We start from the raw sequence: 21,182 nt of genomic DNA on the forward strand, positions 1-21,182 counted from the left end.
CCTGGCTGAGGGAGGAGCCCTACCCAGCTTGATCTCAGGAACTCTGAGATCATGACCTGAGCTGAAATCGAGAGTCAGACATTTAACCAACAGAGCCACCCAGGTGTCCCAGAACCTCCTAAGAACTTAAAGTCTCACAGCACAAGTTCCTTCAAAATGGACTGAGTACACTCCACATGCAAATTTTGCTGGTTTCCCAATCTCCTTGGTATAAAGGTAAACAATTCCATTACCAGCATTGGGGACAGCCTAGTTTTGCTAGAGGCTGTATTGTATAATACCCTATGATAGTGCATCACATGCTGGAACATCCTGAATGCCTCTAGACACTGCCCCCAGAAGACTGAAAAATATTTTAAACAATGAGAATGTATAGTATGTTTTTAAAAAATTAAGAATACACACACATAATATACTACATGTATTAAAAGACTTATACAAGAAAAATAAAAGACTTATACAAATATATGTATTGCAAAGGCACACAAATAAAATGAAACTGTATAAACACATTGTTGGGTTGTCCAAAGCATAAGAGAACAATGGGAGTGGGGAATTCAGATTAAAAAGGAATAGATAAATAAAAATTAGAAAGGAGCCCAGACCAAACCAGTGATGAATATGGGCCCAAGAGGTAAAAAAGAAAAGAAATAGTAAATCTTAAAGAAGAGGTATTTCCATTTCTTTAGTACTTTTTGAGAGGAAAAATAGTTTCTGACATTTGCTGCACTTTCATTTCCCAGAATATGAGGGAAAGTTTGAACACTGGCATAATTGGCCATACTTAAATAGAAGCAGGTAAAAAAATGTCTGTTGAGTATATTTCTAACTCAACTTGTTCAACATTACAAAGAGAACATGAAATTTTATTCCCTTGCTTGAATAAAGAATTAAAGGGAATAATAAGTTAACAGAAAAAGAGAAAGTACTAAAGTAATGATGGAGCTAGATAATAAAATTCTATCAAGGTAACAGAACACCAACCTGTCCTTTATCCATGTCACTATTTGCATTCTCTGAGTCCATTGTCTCTGTCCTTTTCCTCTTTCCTTTTCTAAGAGCTTGGGTATTGGTAATGTCATCTGTTTGCAAGATCTTCTGCATTTTCTCAAGTAGTTATCAAAGATTTTCTGAAATTGTAGGAAGAGGGAATACTCATGTAGATGATGCTATTCTGGATGTAGCCCCCAAATTAAGCTTTTCCTTAAAAACAAAAACAAAAAAGGATACATAATGTATTTACCACTATATGTTTCATAACGGCATTAGCCACTCAAGTAAAGTACTTTTACTAAATGCTTCCTATCTCCTGTTGACCAATTTTGTACACATTTTCATTTGATTCAAAATCTTTCAATTTCATCATCATCATGGGGATGTCACGTTTCCATTATGTGAGTAATATGCAGTGAGTTGTCACTTATAAAATGAAATAGTGTAAAAAAATTTTCCATCTTCACAAGTTTTTTCTTGTCTGTCAGTTATAAGGAGTCTAAAAACCAACATAGAAACATAATAGATTTATGCAAACAGTATTTTACAGGACTGAAGTTATAAAGGGCATTAATAGTAGATCTCACCAGGATCAACATATTCCAAGCCAGATCAATAAGAATTGTTTAGAAGTTTGTTTTGTTTTTTTTCTGAAAACGTTCTACTTTTTTTTTTTTTTAAAGATTTATTTACTTATTTATTCTGAGAGAGAGGGGCAGAGACATAGGCAGAGGGAGAAGCAGGCTCCATGTAGGGAGCCTGACATGGGACTCCATCCCGGGTCTCCAGGACCACACCCCAGGCTGCAGGCGGCGCTAAACCGCTGTGCCACCAGGGCTGCCCCGAAAACTCTACTTTTGAGGTGGAAGATTTTACTTGGTGTAAATTTAAGAATTTACCATAAAGAATGGAAGAAAAATATATCTCAAAAGCAAAGATGTATTTCACAAAAAAATTTTAAGGGTTGATCATTTTTCAAAACCTGAAAAGCAGATGACAATTCTTAGGTAGTAGCAGGGTTGAAATGATCAAATTTAATTTTTGCTATGCACAGATGATGTGCATTTGGTCTTAGCATCCTTATTACTTGCGTATATTGATTTTTTCTGTGAAAAAATATTTAATTATAAATAATAAAACTTTAAATAAGAAGGGGCTGAACTTAAAGGTAACAGAAGGTAACATGTGCTCCTTACCAAATTATACTAAATAATTCTTTTAGTAAATATGGTACTTTTACCTACTTTAAGAGAAATTCATCATTCTTTAAGCATAAATTAATATTTGGGATTGTCTAGCAAAAATTGCTTGTTGTGACTTTCGGAAAACTTACTTTGGGTTTTTAAATATATATGAATAATATTTGAACTCACACATGGGACTGGACTGTCACATCTGACTCACAAATATCAGGGATTTTACCTAACATCAAACTTTATTGATAATTTCAATGATATAAGAAATCAAGAGGCACAGGTCAAGTAGGGAGAGGTCTAGGGCATCCTGCTGGCTTTGTAGGTTGTTCCTTCTCAGATCAGGTTGGTATTCTCTTGATTAGGATAAGTGAGGTCTCTAAATGAGGTCTGAGGGTCACCTTGCACAGTGGAGAGTTTAAGTTGTCACACATTTCCATTTTATATCTCCATTTTATACCTCAGAGTTGAATAGCTTGCCTGATCTTTTCTAGGAAGTTATAAACCCATACATTCTAGGAATGTCAGCCATAAACAATCCTAAATCAGGTATATCAATTAAGAGCATTCCATAGATAAAATCTCCACTCCTAGCAAATATTGTTAATCAATTTACCCAGAGCAAGGTCAACAAACATTTTCTGTAAAGGGTCACATATTAAATATTTTAGGCTTTGCAGGTCAAGAGGCAAAATCAAGGATACTATGTAATTCTTATATAGCAAAAGAGAAAACAAATTTTCACAAAATTTTATTTATATAACTGAAAATATATTACTAATAATTGGATAGAACTTTTTGTAAGACAGTTCAACTAATGAGAATAGAACTAAAAAAAAATGACATCTTGTTTAATTGGGGTTTAAAGTTTTCCCTTTCATCAAAATCATTTGCAAGTATTTATTTGTTAATGCTGACCTGCAATGAAATTTTATGTATTCCATGTTTGAAAAAAAAAAGAATGTCCTTTCATTCAGAGAGAACAGAAATGTTTTTTAAACTTGGGTTGTGGTGGTGATTGCACAACTCTGTGAATATACAAAAAAAAATTGAATTGTATACTTCAAATGGGTGAATTGTGTGGCATGTGAATAACATTTCAATAAAGCTATTTAAAAAACAAGTCATAAGTTTGAATGTCTTCTGCAAAGTACCTACTGATAAATAATAAAATGAGTAACAGTGGGCTTTATTTTTTTATTTTTATTTTTTAAAGATTTATTTATTTATTCATTCAGAGAGAGCGAGAGAGAGGCAGAGACACAGGCAGAGAGAGAAGCAGGCCCCATGAAGGAATCCCGATGTGGGACTCGATCCCGGGTCTCCAGGGTCACACCATGGGCTGCAGGCGGTGCTAAACCACTGCGCCACCGGGGCTGCCCAACAGTAGGCTTTAAACACCTTAGATTTTCAAAGTTTTGTAAATTTGTCTTACTAAACCTTTTTCTGCTTCACACACATTTTTACCCCATCAGTTGTAACGCATCTTAGTAGATTCTGCTTCAGGTTGTGCTGAATCACTGTTTTCTCAACTTCTTTGAAAATATTTTCTTCCATAGTTGTTTCACAAAGACTGTTTACAGACGTTAATTTGTCTGTCACTCTAAACTCAGCAATTACTCTCAAATAAACAAGAACTGAGCAGTATTAGTGGCATCTATTGACCCATCAAACACCAAGAAAAACTCAAAGTCATTTGCCGTGCTTTTTAATTGATTATTATATTCTTCCCGATGTTCTCAGTTCTTTAAGCAACTGTTTTTGCTGAGAGTCTAATGATCTTAAGTAAGTTAATTTTTTTTCTGGGCACATGTCTTTAGCTACTGCAATGAAGCATGATTTAATTAACTCACTACCTGTTAATGATTTTCCTTGTTTGGCTAACAAATGAAGCACTCAGAAACTTATTTTGGATACAGACTCACTTTCATTTAATTTTGTTTGTTTGTTCAGTAAGCTCTGCATCCAACATGGGGTCTGAATTTATGACCCCAAGACCAAGAGTCGCATTCTCCACTGACTGAGCCAGCCAGGCACCACCATTTCTTATTTTTGTGAAGAAATTAATTTGTGAAGAAGTATCTCAGGGATGAGATACTTCACTTTACATTTTCTAATCATTTTGGCTGTTGCTGTTCTGTGAGTTGGAAATATTGTCATGAGTGCTTAGTTGGTAATGTTGACATATATCATGTTCTTTTAGTACACCTACAGTGTCACTGTATCATGAACACAATGCTTTGTCACTTAATTTGATAACAAAATAATCCAAACTCCACTCTGCTGTAAAGAGTGGAGTTTTCTCTTTCTTTGTTTTTTGACATGATTGGCATGCCCTAATAATAAAAAAATAAAAGAAGATGCCACAGTGTGACAATATGCATGATACTAAAATACCATGAATTTATTATAACTGCATTACTGTGATTTGTAGGGCACTGAACAGTAGTATAAAGTGTTGAAATTGCCTCATACGGTTTCTGTCACAAATACTCAACTCTGCCCTCATTGCATGAAAGCAACCATAACAATATGTAAAAACATAAGTGTCCATATGTTCTAATAAAACTATTTATGGACACTGCAACTTTAGTTTTACATAATTTTCACATATCATGGTATGGTCTTCTTATATTGATTTTTTCAACTATTTAAAAATGTAAAGAACATTCTTAGCTTACAGGCTGTACAAAAACAGGTGGCAGGCAGATGAGCAGTAGTTTGCTGAACCCCATGGGGGCTCAGTTATCATACTTAAATGGAGTTTAAACTGTATCATCTGCTTTCTTTTCTTTCATCTTCATTTCTTTTCCTGCAGAGCAAGACAGCTGCTTTAACGTCTTTTTCCCCAGTGCCTTACTTCACTGTACATTACTAATAAATTAAGAACAGTACCCAAGAGACATAATACACAGCATGTAAGATCCCACAGCAAATTGTTATTTGATAAAATTAAATTTTGCCAGGTTTAACTGATAGGGACCTATTAAGTATCATTTAGTGATGGTGAGAGATGCCAGATTCCTAGGTCATTGGGGTTGAGGATAACTCCAGGGTGGAGGGAATGGAAAGGAGATTATTGTTGAATTGGGTATAGAATTTCAGTTTTGCAAGATGAAAGGGTTGTGAAGATGGCTGGTGGTCATGGTCACACAACAATGTGAATATACTTAATGCCTCTAAGTGACATGCTGTAAAATGGTTAAGATGGTAAATTTTACGTTATGTCTTTTTACTACAATAAGAAAATTGGGGAAAATTAGTTTATAAAAACACTGTTTTTGTAATATCCCTACCCGTACTAAAATTTTTTACTACTAATATGATTTAGTTAAGGAGCAAATCTCAAGTTTCTTCAAAAACACACAATTCTTTCAAGACTAACCAGAAGGGACATATCAAACCTCTTTTAGAACGACAACTTTTCAGTAGACTTCAGGCCAGTATTCTGTTATAACATCTAGGGACAGATGATTCAATGTTTATATTACCTGACAATTAACAAATTCAGAAAGGATATTGTGAATTTGGTTATATATTAAATTCTCCTCTTAATTCTTGATAGTAGGAAATTCACCATGGAGTTATCTTCCCCTCTTTATTTTTTTCTAGCAGAAAGCATTTTATTAATTCCCTGGATAGTACTTGTAGGATGTGAAATGAAACATAAACACAAGTCATGAGAACACCCATGATATGTGGCTAACTGGGTAATATAAATCAGTGGCTTTCAACCATTTTTGGTGGCTCACAGTAAAAAATACAGTTTACATTTTGATCCAGGAAACACACACACAAAACTAAAACAAAATTTCATGAAATATTCTTACCCTTACTGCATGTGATGTACTCTCAGTTTCTATTCTATCTACTGTATTGTTTCATTTTTAAAAGTGCTGATTATAGCACATAAATTGATTTCACAACTCACTAATGGGTTATAGCCCATAGTATGAATGTTGTTCCAAGCAACATCCAAATTATGAAAAACATAATATCTAAGAAATAAGACAGAGAAAGGGGAGCTTTGTAACTAAAGAAAGCAAATGAAGTTAATAAAAAATATAAACTCTTAATGCATTTAGGTTTACTTTTAATAAGCCAATACAATTAATGCAGGAATTCAAAATGCAAAATCTACCTCTGAAACTGTGTTAATCAAGTCATCAAACTTAAGGAAACTAAATGAATATTAAAATATAATTCAGATGTCTTATCAGTCTTTATATCTAAATATAAATTCTCTAATGTAAGCTAAATAAATTGTTAAAGGCAAGTACAGCACAACAATAATGCCTAAATGTCCTTACATAATTTTCAGAAGTTTTGGATTGTTTTCTATACATATTAGTTTTGGAATGTATAGACATAAAGGTACTTTGCAATATTGAGGTCAGAATACGGACTTGAAGACTTCACTCTAAATGAGTTCCTATATGCCAAGAAAATGGTGCCAACATAATTCTAAATATTCAGTGGTCAGTTTAATGTTTTCTGTGAAATGGGCTACTAGTTTCAACTCAGCCTCTAGTGAGGTGGGATGTGGGGGAGGGAGATCATATTATTTTTAGAAAATTATATATATGCTAGAGTAAGAGGAACCAAGATCAGAATGGTTTAAAATCATTGGGTGTCTTCTCCTGCAATACCCACAGCACTCTATGGAGCAGAACAAGTGCTTGGATAGCTTTCTCATCAAAGTGCTCTTGCCTTCTGGTTAGAAATTACTAGGTTTTACCAATGTCCATTAGGGAACACTTCAATTCTTTTCAGTTCCTCCATCTAACACATTTTCTTTCTTTTCTTTTTTTAAAAGATTTTATTAATTTGAGAGAGAGAGAGTGAGAGAGAGCACTCAAGTATGTGCAAGGGAGGGGGAGGAGCAGAAGAGTGGGAAAGAGAGAGATAAGTAGACTCTGTGCCTAGTATGGAACCGCACTTGGAGCTCAATTCTGCAACCCCGAGATCACGGCTGAACGGAAACCAAGAGTCCGATACTTATGATACTTATCCGACCGAGCCACCCAGGTGCCTGTAACACATTTTCAATTTCCAAGTTATTCCAGGAATATCCTGATTAAAAAGATGACCAATATACTTTAGGATGATTCAGCAACACTGTCAAACTGTAATCACATTACTTAAGATTAGACTGGAGACTATGTGTGAGGCTCGGAGACTTTAAGTATGTTTGAGGGACTATAGATGTGAGTCATTTTTAACTTTCCATGATGGGAAAAGAAAGAAAAACATCCTTATTGGCCCATGGTTTATGGATATACTTTTACTAAAGTTAACTGAACTGATAAGCAATGATATCATGCAATGGCTTAACCATTATCTAGGAAAGGAGTCAATTTCGCTCTCCATAGTGCCCTATATGATATCCTCAGATCTTTCCAATTGTGTCCCCTTCACTTAATAACAACAAAAATATAGCTAACATTTAGTGAGTGCTTACTATATATATGGTACTATTTTAAGCGTTTTACCTCTACTACCTTGTTTAATTCTCATAGTAGCTCTCTAGGGTAGGCACAGTTATTATTCACACTTGACAGATGAAGGAACTGGGGTTTCTAGTGAACCTTGGCAACCACTTCTGACCGCTAACTCATTAGCAGGTTAAAGAAGGTCTCTAGTGTGGAACTTAGAAACTAATCATCAAGTCACCTTTGCAACAGAATCTGTTAACTCCAGTAACTAGGTTTTTACTTTCTTCGCTTGACTAAGTCCCTCATAGGGCCCTCCTTGCTTAAGTTTCTGCCTCCTAGTCTGCCTCGAGACTGAAGCCTTGACTTGCTTCTCAGGACTGTAATGCTGCTCAGACACAAGTGCTGGAGCTCCTCCTTTTAGTCCTGCAGCTCTGTTCTCCAGCCATCTCTATTTTGCTGCCTAAGTTAGAAGGCTGACCTGTTTGGGCTCCCTTACCCTCTTCCCAGTTGGATTCAGCCAATGGGGTGTCCAAGCAGGAGATCAGAAGGAGGGAGGACAGTAAGTTAAGCAGAATTTATCCTCTCACCTCCTTTCCTGGGGGGTCACCTCAGACTTTTATAGTAGACTTGTCTATATGATCTTCTCCTTTCAGTTTACAATAACTATTTCCCTCCCTCTCCCTTTTTTTTTTTTTAAAAAAATCAGGAAGAGCAGAGAAGTCTCTCTTCCTTTTTTTTTTTTTTAATTTTTATTTATTTATGATAGTCACAGAGAGAGAGAGAGAGAGAGGCAGAGACATAGGCAGAGGGAGAAGCAGGCTCCATGCACCGGGAGCCCGACGTGGGATTCGATCCCGGGTCTCCAGGATCGCGCCCTGGGCCAAAAGCCGGCGTCAAACCGCTGCGCCGCCCAGGGACCCCCCTCCCTCTCCCTTTGAGCCTACTGCTGGGAACACTTCTGTTGTGACTAGCCCTGAGGTAAACACTATTCCTCCTGGTTTCCCTATACCCAGCTGCTATGGTCTGAATGGGTGCCCTCCCTGCCCCAGAATTTGTGTTTTGAAATCTTATTCCTCTTAGGTGATGGTATCAGGTGGTGGGGCCTTTGGGAGGTGATTAGGTCATAATGGGAGATCCCTCATGAATGGAATTAATGCCCTCATAAAAATGCGTTCAGAGAGATCCTTACTCCTTCTCCCAAGTGAGAAGTCAGCAGTCTGGAGCTTGAAAGATGGCCTTTACCAGAACCTGACCATGCTGGCACTCTGATCTTAGACTTCTAGCCTCCAGAACTGTGAGAAATAAATTTCCATTGTCTATAAGTTACCCAATCTCTGGTATTTTGCTATGGCAGCCTGAATGGACTTAAGACAACAGCCACCCACATTAGCTTTTTCATCTGTACCAGAATTTCTCTGTTGCTCCTGACCTGGCAAAGGAGTCAGGTGCTAAACGACCCGGTTTTTATCTTCTCTGTAGTCAGACAGAGTGACAGGCTTACTTTCATCTTGATATATTCAGGAAGAAGACTTCTACAGCAAAGAGGTATTAGCACAGAAATCAGAAGTTGGGAATGGTGGAAGACAATCTTTACCTGCTCCACAATGTCACTTATCCCCACCAATTGTCTATGAAAAGCCTGTAGCCATTTGGGGAATTGTCTGAAAGCTTGCACAAGAAAGCATATGCAAGACTTAAAGAGACTCTGGGCAAGTTTTCCTGTGGTTCTAGGGCCTCCAAATCTTTTCTAAGAAATAATATGCGTAGTTTTATGTTACTATCTTTCCTGTACCCCCACTAACCCTCAGTATTTATGTGAATTTTCCCCATTTATCAGAAACATGGATGCCAAGTTATGCATAAGGAAAAGTAAGAATCAATTAAAATTTCTAATTTAGAATAACTCTAAGTCATGTAAATCATCTTCCATTTCACATTTTTTTGATTAATGCAGAACATTCTATTCATCTTGAAAGTTGAGGGCAAGATGAGATCATTATGCTTTTTGCTTTAAGTAATCATATTCTAGAACATTAAGTTTTAGACCAATTTCTAAAATTCACAAAATGTAATAGTTCTGATGCAAGAATCAAAGCCTTTGCATAAGAATCAAGAGTGATCCAGCTTTCAAATATTAATTTATCATATCAATTATAACATGAAAGGAGAAACCAATTTCTCTTTGAAATATCTGCCCCACTTTACCCTATAGTAATACCATGTATTAATGAAATAACTGGTTATCATTTAGATAGTCTCTATTATTTTAGTACTTTTATAATCTCAAAAGTTGAGGTCTAAACATAATTAATGTGCTGAGTTACATATTTCAGATAATTTACTTAATAAATCACCTTAAGTGGTTTGCCCCCTCATCTACTACCAATTTTCTCACTCTTTCATACTATGTTAAAGTAACATTCAAATAATAAAAAAAAATGATCAGCTACATTTCACATTTTTACTGTTATTTCTCTACGTCCTATGTGTAGGTAGTTAGAAAAATATATTCCTGTGTCTTTTTGAGTGACAGTATTTTTCTTCAATAAATTCATAGAATAATGAAAATGGAAGGAACCTTAAGGGACCATCTCCTCTCTGCTTCCTGTATTGCCAAGCCTGGTGTGGGCAGCCACAGGGCAAGTCAAGACTAGGAAATTAGTTAAGGGTGGTGAAAGCAAGTATTGATCAAAGAAGGAAGCCCAAGGAAATGAAATGGATCTACTTAATCCAGCTGCAATCTAGAAAGCTACATAAAAGCAAGGAAAGATAGATGAGAACAGTGAGTTTAAAGTGTGGAAGCCAACTTCAAGGTTCAGGAGTGTCAAAGACTGAGCAGAACAGAGGGCTCAGTGGTGGGGTATTTTGGGACAATGTTGTGAATTCATGATTCCATAGTAGAGAAATTGCTCTAACAGCCATGCGGAAGCAGAACCTCAGGCAGGTGTACCCCTTGTTCACAGAAAGAGGGGGAAGACTAAAATTGTCCTCCTAGGAAAAGACTGAAAGCTAAGTGAATTCCGTTTTTTGGTTTGTTTGTTTTGTTATGTAGGTCATTCAAGAGAGTCTTCTGGTCTGAATCTTTTGTAATATATTAGGTGATAAAGCTGGGTCACCTAAGTGGTTACAAACACAGGACCTAGGGATCCCTGGGTGGCTCAGCGGTTTGGTGCCTGCCTTTGGTCCAGGGCGCGATCCTGGAGTCCTGGGATTGAGTCCCGCATAGGGCTCCCGGCGTGGAGCCTGCTTCTCCCTCTGCCTGTGTCTCTGCCTCTCTCTCTCTGTGTGTCTATCATAAATAAATAAATAAATAAATAAATAAATAAATAAATAAATAATCTTTAAAAAAAAAAAGAAACAAAACACAAACACAGGACCTAGAATCAGTCAAGCTGTCTGGATCCCTAACCACAGATCTAATACTTACTAACTATGTAACACTTCCGAACCTGTTTCCCCATCTGAATAATAACAGTACCTCCAACATGAGTTGACATGTTAGGTATATTAATAGCATAGTTACTATTTTATTTATTTAGTTTATTAATAGTATTTTTATTAGTAACTAAAGGAAAAAGACCCATATCCCTCTCATACAAGCTGAGATGGAACAGGTAGTGTGTGTATATGTGTGTGTGTGTTGGGGGGTGTTTACAAACTGCCTTGGTCAGGGAGGCATTAAGAAACATAGTTAATTAAAAAAAAAAGAAACATAGTTACTTAACTTGGATGCTTATGATGCTATATTAGACAAACCACAATCTTACTTAAAAATATAAAGACAAATTATTAGGGCTATTCATTTTTTTTTAAAGTAGCCTCCACACGAAACATGGTGTGGCACAACATGAATCTTGTGCCACTAAACCCTTCACAGCCTAGACGGTCAGAAGGGAATTTGGAGAAAATAGAACCAGCCAAACTGAGAGATCAGAACACCCCTGGAAACTGGGCTTGCCTACTGCAATGAGAAAGTCACATGGTGAAATAACAAGCCTCATCGTGTGGCAGAATGGGATGAAGTGATAAGACACTGGGACCTAGGGTTCTGAAAATATGGTGGTGGGTAGAGTCAAGGTTCTTAAGTATGGCAAGTATGGGAAATTAGAGATACAGGTGGATGGAGCTGAGTACTTGGTATGGACAGGCAGTCCTCCAAACCAGATAAAGGAATTATCCTGGTGGGACTGAGGACCTCAGTTTTCAGTCTCCATAGAGGGATGAATGTTGGAAAGCTTCATAGACTGTGGCTTGATGTGAGATTTAGGAAGAGTAATTGCTACATTCACCAGAATGTCTAGGAGTAGTTTTGGGGAACCTGATATTAAGTCCTTCTGCCTTTCTTTTAAGTCTTAAGACGATGGAGATCCTTGCAGACTCTGGGCTCAAGAACAAATTTTAGTACCAGTGTTTTTGGCTCAGAATGGATTTATCCATTCAAATATATAGATGTAAAATTGGGATACTTAACTGGCCTGAAGGTAGCTCAGGAATCATGTCAGGAATCTGTCATGGGAAGAAGCCCAAGAAGAAGGGCTTCTTCCCATGACAGAAGTCTGTGGAAGTGGTCCTAGATAGTTAGCATAGTCTTCCGTTTCAGGGTTAGAACTGACATCTCAATGAAAGTTACCTTAGAGAACTTGCTGGTCTCTTTCCTAATTTGTTCAAAGTTGAGGGAGGCCAGAGAACTCACAGTACATCCTCTCATTAGTCTCAGCATACGCAGCTTTCACCTGCGTTTGGGAGATGTCCTTGAACTTTTATAGGTTAGAGTTGAGAGTTTCCTCTGCTCATCCTGAGACACTTCTCTCAATTTCAGGGGAGGTACCTAGGTGCTGCTAATGTTGATGGATTGAGAAAATCATTTGATACTGCAGAAGCCTTGGTATCTGTATAAATCTGTATGGTTTCTGATAATTCTCTCCCTTCCTTCCCTTCCCTTCCCTTCCCTTCCCTTCCCTTCCCTTCCCTTCCCTTCCCTTCCCTTCCCTTCCCTTCCCTTCCCTTCCTTCCCTTCCCTTCCCTTCCCTTCCCTTCCCCTTTCCTCCTTTTCCTTTTCCCTTTCCTTTCCTTTCCTTTCCTTTCCTTTCCTTTCCTTTCCTTTCCTTTCCTTTCCTTCTTTCCTTTCCTTCCTCCTTTTTCTTCCTTCCTTCTTCTCTCTTTCTCTTAATAACTCTTTAAAAACCTGATGAAAATTATGGACTCTGTTCCCCAAAAGAGACCCATATTTTTATATATAATTTCTGGACCCTACAATTCCATTCATGAATTCCAGGTTAAAAACTCTAGCAACAGATAGGACAGCAAGAATAGGCTTTAGGTTTTTGGCTTTCTTCATTGAAATACAAACTCCACTATATTCCAATTTAGTGTGTTTGCTGTTTGTTTCCCTTTTTTTACTCCAAAAAGTGTTTGGGGGTTAACAAAGACATTTTATGATGTACTTTTCTTCTATAATAGATCCATAGGATGTAATTACATTGGGATAATTTCAGTAACCTTTGGAATTCAGTAACCTTTGGAATTATTGAAACATTCTTTGCTAATCATCAGTTACTTGTTGAAGTTCTCTGTTCTTGGGATACTTGCTACTTCTGCTGCCTTAGTGACATTATTCTTTCAGGCTCTCAGCATGCTAAGGTATTAGCATATAAATCTATTGACACAAAATATTTAATGCAGAAGTGCTACAAAAGAAATGTACATAATTTAGCTATTAAATGTTGCTGTTGGGGCACCTGGGTGGTTCAGCTGGTTAAGCAGCTGCTTTTGGCTCTGGTGGTGATCTCGGGGTTCTGGGAACGAGCCCCACACAGGGCTCCCTGCTTCTCCCTCTCCTCCCCATTTGTGCTCTCTATTTCTCTCTCTCTCTCTCAAACAAATCACAAAATCTTTGAAAAAAATGTTGCTGTCATTTCAAAAATTAAGATAATTTGGAATTTCATTCGTAGACATTAGTCAAGATTTTATTCATTTCATATTTACTATGAAACTATGAGCCTCCTACCTTATTCACCGTTTTTATTTGTGAATGTATAAATGCTTGTAACCCTTACCTTGGAACTAGAAGGCACTAACTTTAGCTTTCAAACTTGCTTTGTAAATTGCCCCATTTAGAAATGGTGGAAATATTTTCCACTATCTGAATAACAATGAACAATGCTGCTCAGTGATTTATAACTCTAAGAGCTTTATAATTTGATTTATGAACAGCTCAAATTTTCCATTGGCAGTTCATACAACTATGAGTAAATTTTCTGGCCAAATGACTCAGTTTGTTGCTGGATGACTAATCTCACACTCTGTTAGAAACAACATAAATGAATTCTATTTGCTAGTGAATAATAAATGATTACTTTCCAAAAACTGTCTGTAAAGCATTATAGAGTAGATGAATTCAATTACATTGACTTTTTTTTTAAACTCTCAGACTCAGTAGACCTTTTTGAGAAGCCTGTAATGTTCAAAAAAAAGAACATTTCCCCCCACACCTAACAGCATTATTCTGGATCCTGCAACCCATAGCACAACAAATTCTAATTAAGCTCTAAAATTTCTAAAATGTTACAAGAACGATTTGGAATAATTCAGTTGAAGTATTTTCTTTTACAAATATGCCTTTAAGTTGTTTTAAAAGTTTTTATTGTGGTAAAATGAATATAAAGTCCTTTCACAGGGAATATTTGCTGAAAATAATATTTGCAAATAATAATTATTTTCCCTTGAAAAAAACCCAAAATTTAAAAAGACAATTGTGATCCATCCAAGTAGGTTACCAGCCGAAACTCAGTAGGATTTATTTCTAAAAACTTATTGCTGGGATGCCTGGGTGGCTCAGCAGTTGAGCATCTGCCTTTGGCTCAGGGCATGATCCTGGAGTTCTGGGGTCAAGTCCCACATCAGGCTCCCTGTATGGAGCCTGCTTTTTCCTCTGCCTATGTCTCTGCCTCTCTCTCTCTCTCTCTGTGTCTCTCATGAATAAATAAATAAAATCTTAAAAAAATTATTGCTAAAACCATTCTTACCTAAACCTTTTGTTTTTAAGGGGATAATATTTCAATGTAATGTCATTGTGTAATTACCAGTTTGAAAATATACTCATTTCCATTTAGGTTTATAATAAAAACTTACAGATAATTTGGGCTACATTCCAAGGTATTCCTTATCTTTCCCTAAAAATCATTCTGTCTGAGGGTTAGTAGCCAGGGTTGGTGGGGAGGAGACCATGGGCAGAAAGCCATCCTAACTACTCAGGGTTAGTGTTAACTGCATCAAAAAGGGGCTTTTCATCAAAAGCCCCTGGAGAGCAGAAAGAACCCATCTGGGGGACTTCAGGTATGTTAAAACAAACAGCTGGGTATCTGGGTGGCTCAGTGGTTGAGTGTCTGCCTTCAGCTCAGGGCCTGATCCCGGGGTCCTGGGATTGAGTCCCACATTGGGCTCCCCCAGGGGAGCCTGCTTCTTCCTCTGCCTATGTCTCTGCCTCATTCTCTGTGTCTCACATGAATAAATAAAATCTTAAAAAACAAAGTGCTAAACTATAAATGCCTAGAAGAATGCCCTCTTCTCTCCTCTCTTTAACTCTTAATTTCTCGCCCACTGCTGGTTTTATCAAGCTCCCTGGAACTTAAACTAACCCTATCTTGATTAAAAAAAATAAAAACAGAAAAGCCATTACTTAGGCTTTAAGCACAGTTCTACTCATCTCTTTTAGATGAATTAGCTTTTAGAGTTAGAACTTAACTTTTAGAGTTAAATTTCTCCAAAGATTGTGGACAGAGGCTCTCTCCTGTTTTCACCTCCTACTCTCTCTTCAACCTGTTAATGTCTGGTTTTAGCCTCCCCCACTAGGATGAATGAGCTTTCTGGAAGGTTTCCAGAGGTCTCCTAGTCACAGGTCCTCAGTCCTTGCACCCCTTAACCTCACATTTGTGCCTCTGTTCTAGTAAGCCACTATACTGGAACACTTCCCACTTGGGCTTCTACAGGCTTGTTTTCTGCTGGCCTTCTCTAGTCCACAAATGGAAGTCATCTCCAAAGTTCCAATTCCAATTCTCCATGTAGTTTCTTTTATTATTATTATTATTTTTTAAGATTTTATTTATTTATTCATGAGAATACACAGAGAGGAGAGAGAGAGAGGCAGAGACACAGGCAGAGGGAGAAGCAGGCTTCATGCAGGGAGCCTGACGTGGGACTCGATCCAGAGTCTCCAGGATCACACACCCTGGGCTGCAGGCGGTGCTAAACCGCTGAGCCACCGGGGCTGCCCCCAATTCTCCATGTAGTTTCTCTTCCTTAGTCATTTTGTCCATCTCCATGACCTCAATTATAATTCATGTTGGTGACACCCAGTCTATATCTGGTTCTGACCTCTCCACCCATGTTTCCATGGGCTTGCTGGGTAATCTCACATATGGATATCCTTCCAACACCTCTGTCTCCATGGGTATTAGACTTAGCTTGTCATCTTTTCCTTCAGGACTGTCCTTCCATTCCAGCTCAAGGCTTGAGTCATCTTCATTTCCTCTCTTTTTCTCAGTTGGTCACTACATGGATTAGGGTGGAGCCTTCTTTTCTTTCCAACCCATAAATTAGGAATTTGTGCCACAACTTCCAATCTCTAGAGAAATACTGCAGCTTCTTTGTATTAAAAGCCCCTTACTCACTCTTACTTTGGGAGGTGAATAACTCAGTGATGGGGGATTCAGGGAGGGCCTTCCAGCCACTATTGGGTAGGGCTGATGTATGAAAGGTCCCCTTCTCTTTTTAAAAAAAAAAATTTTTTTTTTTAAATTTATGATAGTCACACAGAGAGAGATAGAGAGGCAGAGACACAGGCAGAGGGAGAAGCAGGCTCCATGCACCGGGAGCCCGATGTGGGATTCGATCCCGGGTCTCCAGGATCGCACCCCGGGCCAAAGGCAGGCGCCAAACCGCTGCGCCACCCAGGGATCCCAGAAAGGTCCCCTTCTCACATATGGTCCTCTCTCTTGCTCCATCCTGCTGCAAGCCCTGTGGGTGGGAGAGTGTCAGGCTCTTTACAACCTCTGGTCTCCAGCAAAGAAGTAGTATCCTGGTGCGCTGGTGCTGAGACCGCTTGTAGCTCTTCAGCTGTGACTGGGTGGTACACAGATTTAGGGTAAAAGCAATAAGATGTCCCATTTTGACCTTGAATCTAACTCATGTTCTTCAATCTGAATTTACCCTGAATAAAGTTAATATTTTATTTATTTATTTAAAAGTTAATATTTTAATCTCCTTTTGGTTCCTCAGGTATATTCTCAATTTGGTTGAGAAGCCAAAGGGAATAAGGGCTGTATGATGGATCATTTTCTACATGCCTGATACCAAACACTCTTCACCATTTTTATAAACTCATTTGTCTTCCCTTGGATGATAATGCTAACTCACTGTCATAAAAAGTCAAAAACTAATCTATCCTTTTCCATCTTTATTGTTCTTCATATGAAACATTTGCCTTTTAAAAAAGATTTTATTTACTTATTCATGAGAGAGAAAGAGGCAGAGACACAGGCAGAGGGAGAAGCTGGCTCCATGCAGGGAGCAGCAGGTGGGACTCGACCATCAGTCTCCAGGGTCACACCCATGCCTGAAGGCGGCGCTAAACCGCTGAGCCACTGGGGCTGCCCCATCTGAAACATCTGACCAAGGACCTTCCTCCTCCATCCCTACTGCCAAACTTTAACTTTTTTGTGACTTTGATACAAGGTCAATTATTCTTTGTAATAAAAACTTAGCAGAAAGAAAAATATAGGAATTCTACTAAATTAACTTCCAAAAAGGATTGATTGGTTGATTTAATATTTATTAAATTCCATAATGCATTAGCATCACATAAACACACAGAAAGAAGCAATTAATAACCTGCCATTATTTGGGGATGGAAATGATAAATTAGTAACAAATCAGAAAATAGCAATGGAACCTAAATACTAAAAATTCTTTCAATTATTTGGTTTCCTTATTATTAGTATCCTTGAGATAACTGATGTAAAGAATAGGCGTTAATGCATCTAAAAAAAATATCTATAATTCTACTGCACAGCAGTTAAGGCATTTGCCTGCCAAGGGAGATAAATGATGTTCTTGTGTGTACTTGAAACTTATAAATGGCTGCAGCAAGACACAGGACGGTAGCAACTGTGCTAAAGTAAGAGCTCAGAAAACTATAATTGCTATTTAGTTGCTTTTTGTTGTTAAAAATGCAGAGTTTGGAACAAATTGGTTACTATGCCGTGTTTGTGGTCTTAGACACATTTCAAGGATATTTAGGCCATTTTAGCTCACTCACAAATTTTAGTTAGTGGGAAAGTATACAGTAAAAATGACCTTCCTAAATTCTATTAGTTATTTCTGCCAATGTTTGCAGAAGGTTAGTTCAGTTTTGTTGTTGTTTTAAATTATTCTCCCAGGCCACTGGGAGTCAATGCAGAAAATAATTCTTCCTTTCCTGATGTGCCACACATTGCCAACTGTCAGGATTCTCTTCAATACTCCTGCACAATGCACAGGAATACAGTCTCTCACTGCAGTGGGCTGCAGTAGTAGGAGACCTTTGAGCAATGTGAACATGATGCAGTGCTACCTGGCTGACCCTGGCGCCAGGGACCTATGAAGTCCATCCTGACTTGTAGTGCAGCCTATTCTTTGACAGTCAACATTCTCACCATATACAGTATCTGCAAGCAAGGTCCTTGTATCTTCAGACCGAAACAACCGAATATGATGCAACGTGTCAACAACTTGAATGTTTATTTTGCTTTAGGAAACAACTTGTACATAAGAAAATTTCATCCACATTTATGAATCTGGCCTTTAGGAAACACAGCAGGCAATGCCTTTTTGAGTTTCCTTTAATGGTCACACAGGGCAGTATAATTCAAGGCCTTGAAAACATCAGTGGTTAAGCTTTTATGCAGAGTCGTACGGTTGATTTTGTATAGTTAGAAAACAATACTGATTTTGAGATCCTACAGGCAAACCCAACTTAAGTATTGCCATCTATTCTTTAAATGCTTTTCAGAATTTTACAAATTACTTTTTCTTATGACAATTTCTTCAGTATCTTAAATATTCCAAAGTAAGAGTCCACCTCGTAGTTATTAGAAGCCACAAATGCAACAATGTGCAACTTTAGGTCACTATAATGGCAGTTGCCTTATGCCGGTAAATAAAACGAAACAAGCAAAACCCAGCTCCCCGCCCCGCCCCCCCCCCCCCCCCCCCCCGGGAAGGCCTGCATTGCCTCGGGAGCAGCATAACGCGGTACAGTGCCCGGCCGGCCAAGGCCAACACATGCCGCAGACTGCAGCCGCAGCGGCTTGCGGGCCAGGTGGCAGTGGCTGTCCGCAGAAAGGCACACTGCAGCGCTCGCGCCACACCTTCCGCGTTGGCACTGCACCAGAGGCCACTGTAACATCTCCTGGCCACCAACAATATACTTTTTTTTTTTTTTTTTTTTTTGCTGGTTATGAAGAAAGAGGAGGGGGCGGGAGCGAATGTGTGCGTTTTGAGTGCGGCCGATCCTTATTTTCTCACACTCCCTAAAATATTTCCCCTCAAAATATTTACAAGACAATCTCCAACTTCCTTCATCCGCCAGTTCCTAAACCTGAAATTGCCTCTCTTCGAACGCACTTCAGTGAGCCAAGGTTTGGCGGTACACGCGTGGATGCAGGCGGATCTAACGTGCCCGCTCCTCCGCTGAGAAGCGGCACCTCGTTTGGGGGTGTTAACAGCTTAGGTCTGCAGACGGAGCGTTCTGCGGGGGCGCGCTCCCACCGTAGAGGGGCTTGGAGAGGTTGGGCCTCCCGTGTCCTGGAGAACCCCAATTCCCAGGGAAGGCCCTTCCCGGCGTTCACGCTTCGGCGTGCGAGGAACCCCCCCGCAAGCAATAGCTCACCCGGCTGCATCCTCCAAAGCCCCAGCCTCGGGGCGGGGCGCGGGGAGGTGGAGGTGGAGGTGGAGGTGGAGGTGGGGGGTAGCACCGCCTGCAGGCTCTCCCGCCGGCGCCTCACGCTTTTCCCCCTGGCTCCTTGGCGCCCCCTGTCGCCGGGCTCCCCAGCGAGTCGGCGCAGGGAGGCTGGAGAGGTGGCGGCCCCCGGGCGTCGGGGAGCGGAGAGGCGCGGGGTCCGTGCACCCGCGGACCGCGCGGACTGGCGGGCGGCCCCGCGGGAGGGCGCTGGGCGCTCAGGCCCGGGCGCAGCCCGCCGCCGCCGCCGCCGCCGAAGCCGCCGCAGCCATGTCCGCGCGCCCGCGCTGCCGCAGCCCGGCCGTGATGTCATCAGGCGAGCCCCCGCCGCGGCGCCCCATTCCCGCCCCCCGCGGGCCTCCGCCGCTGCAGCCCGGGCGCCGCGTCCCCGCCCCGACGCACGTGCGCCCGGCTTCTGGGACGCCGAGGCCGGCGGCGGCCGCGGGACGATGCGCGGGAGCCGGGTGGCCGCGGCGGCGGCGCTGCTCCTCCTCCCAGCCGGCCGCGTCCCTGGCGGGGCTGCGCCCGGGGGCTGCGCGCGGACGGGGGCGGGGGCGCCTGGGGAGGGAGGGGGGAGGCTCCCCGCCGCCCAGTCGCTGCCTCGTCGCCGTCTGCTGAGTCATGGCGAGCGCTCCCCGCAGCCCTGGAGCGCTCGCATAGCGCGGCCGGCGCGGGCTGCGCAGCCATTGGGCCGGGCGCGGGGCCGCGAGCGCCGGGCATGACGCGCTGAGCCGCGCTCGCCCGTGCCCGCCGCTTCGTGGAGCGCCCGGCGCGGGTGCCTGTGCCGCCGCCCTCCAGCCCGCCGCCGAGCCGCCCCCGCCTCGCCCGCACCATGATCGCCGCGGCTTTCCTCGTGCTGCTGAGACCCTACAGCATCCAATGCGCCCTCTTCCTCTTGTTGCTTCTGCTGGGCACCATCGCCACCATCGTCTTCTTCTGCTGCTGGCACCGCAGGCTCCAGAAAGGGAGGCACCCGATGAAATCGGTCTTTTCGGGTCGTTCCAGGAGCCGAGGTGAGCCACGCCGCGGCGGGGTTCTTCGGGCTGGCGGGGACGTCTAAGCCAGTTCGGAGAGTGGAGCGGGGCTCGCTCCCGTCCGCGCCGCGGTCCCGACCCCCATCACTGCCCGCTCCGCAAGCCGAGGACGTGTCTGTGTTTAACGCCCCTTTGCCCCCGTTTGCCCTCGCCACCTTGCCGTGACCCCCGGGCTGCACGGTTGGGACGACCACGGGGGTGCCCAGGGCTGGGAGGGCAGGCACCGACGCAAATCCTGAGTGTCAGTTTGCTAGAGCCCCAAGGGCCACTGGAGCGGAATCCGGGCTGCGGCGTCCTCCCCTCGCCCGCCCATCCCGAGGCAGGCAGAGTTCGGGGCTCCCGCACTCTCCCAGAACTTTCCCTGAAACTTCTCGCGGAGAACTCACCCTAGGGGCCGATGGCCTAGGAAGCCCCCGCCCCACGGTGTGTCCCCACCGGGTTCAGGGGGTCTGGGACGTGCCTTCCCGACCCTTGCCCCTCACGTAAGTCATTAGTAACTCGAAGAACAAGGAGTTAAATGAGGTCTCGTTTT

At 41.3% G+C, this 21,182-nt stretch overlaps 2 protein-coding genes across 21 annotated transcripts in view; one reads left to right on the forward strand and one right to left on the reverse strand.

Annotated features, from left to right (window-relative positions):
* Positions 1 to 19,686, reverse strand: part of BEND6 (BEN domain containing 6) — a 63,472-nt gene extending 43,786 nt beyond the window's left edge. For 2 of the 3 annotated variants that reach the window (XM_041769333.1, XM_041769318.1), the window contains exons 1-2: positions 19,548 to 19,686; positions 985 to 1,203 (exon numbers count right to left, since the gene is read on the reverse strand). In XM_041769333.1, coding sequence (XP_041625267.1) covers positions 985 to 1,104 — 120 coding nt within the window. In that variant the 5' untranslated portion in view covers positions 1,105 to 1,203; positions 19,548 to 19,686. The remainder of the gene's footprint in view (positions 1 to 984; positions 1,204 to 19,547) is intronic. The other variant, XM_041769326.1, reaches the window with a different exon arrangement.
* A 632-nt stretch (positions 19,687 to 20,318) lies between these two features.
* The window catches only part of DST (dystonin), a 481,436-nt gene continuing 480,572 nt past the window's right edge, over positions 20,319 to 21,182 (forward strand). For all 18 annotated transcript variants that reach the window (XM_041769040.1, XM_041769112.1, XM_041769077.1 and 15 more), the window contains exon 1: positions 20,319 to 20,629. In XM_041769040.1, the coding sequence (XP_041624974.1) occupies positions 20,449 to 20,629 (181 nt within the window). In that variant the 5' untranslated portion in view covers positions 20,319 to 20,448. The remainder of the gene's footprint in view (positions 20,630 to 21,182) is intronic.

Source organism: Vulpes lagopus, chromosome 1, assembly GCF_018345385.1.
Source record: "Vulpes lagopus strain Blue_001 chromosome 1, ASM1834538v1, whole genome shotgun sequence".
Classification (NCBI taxonomy): Eukaryota; Metazoa; Chordata; class Mammalia; order Carnivora; family Canidae; genus Vulpes; species Vulpes lagopus.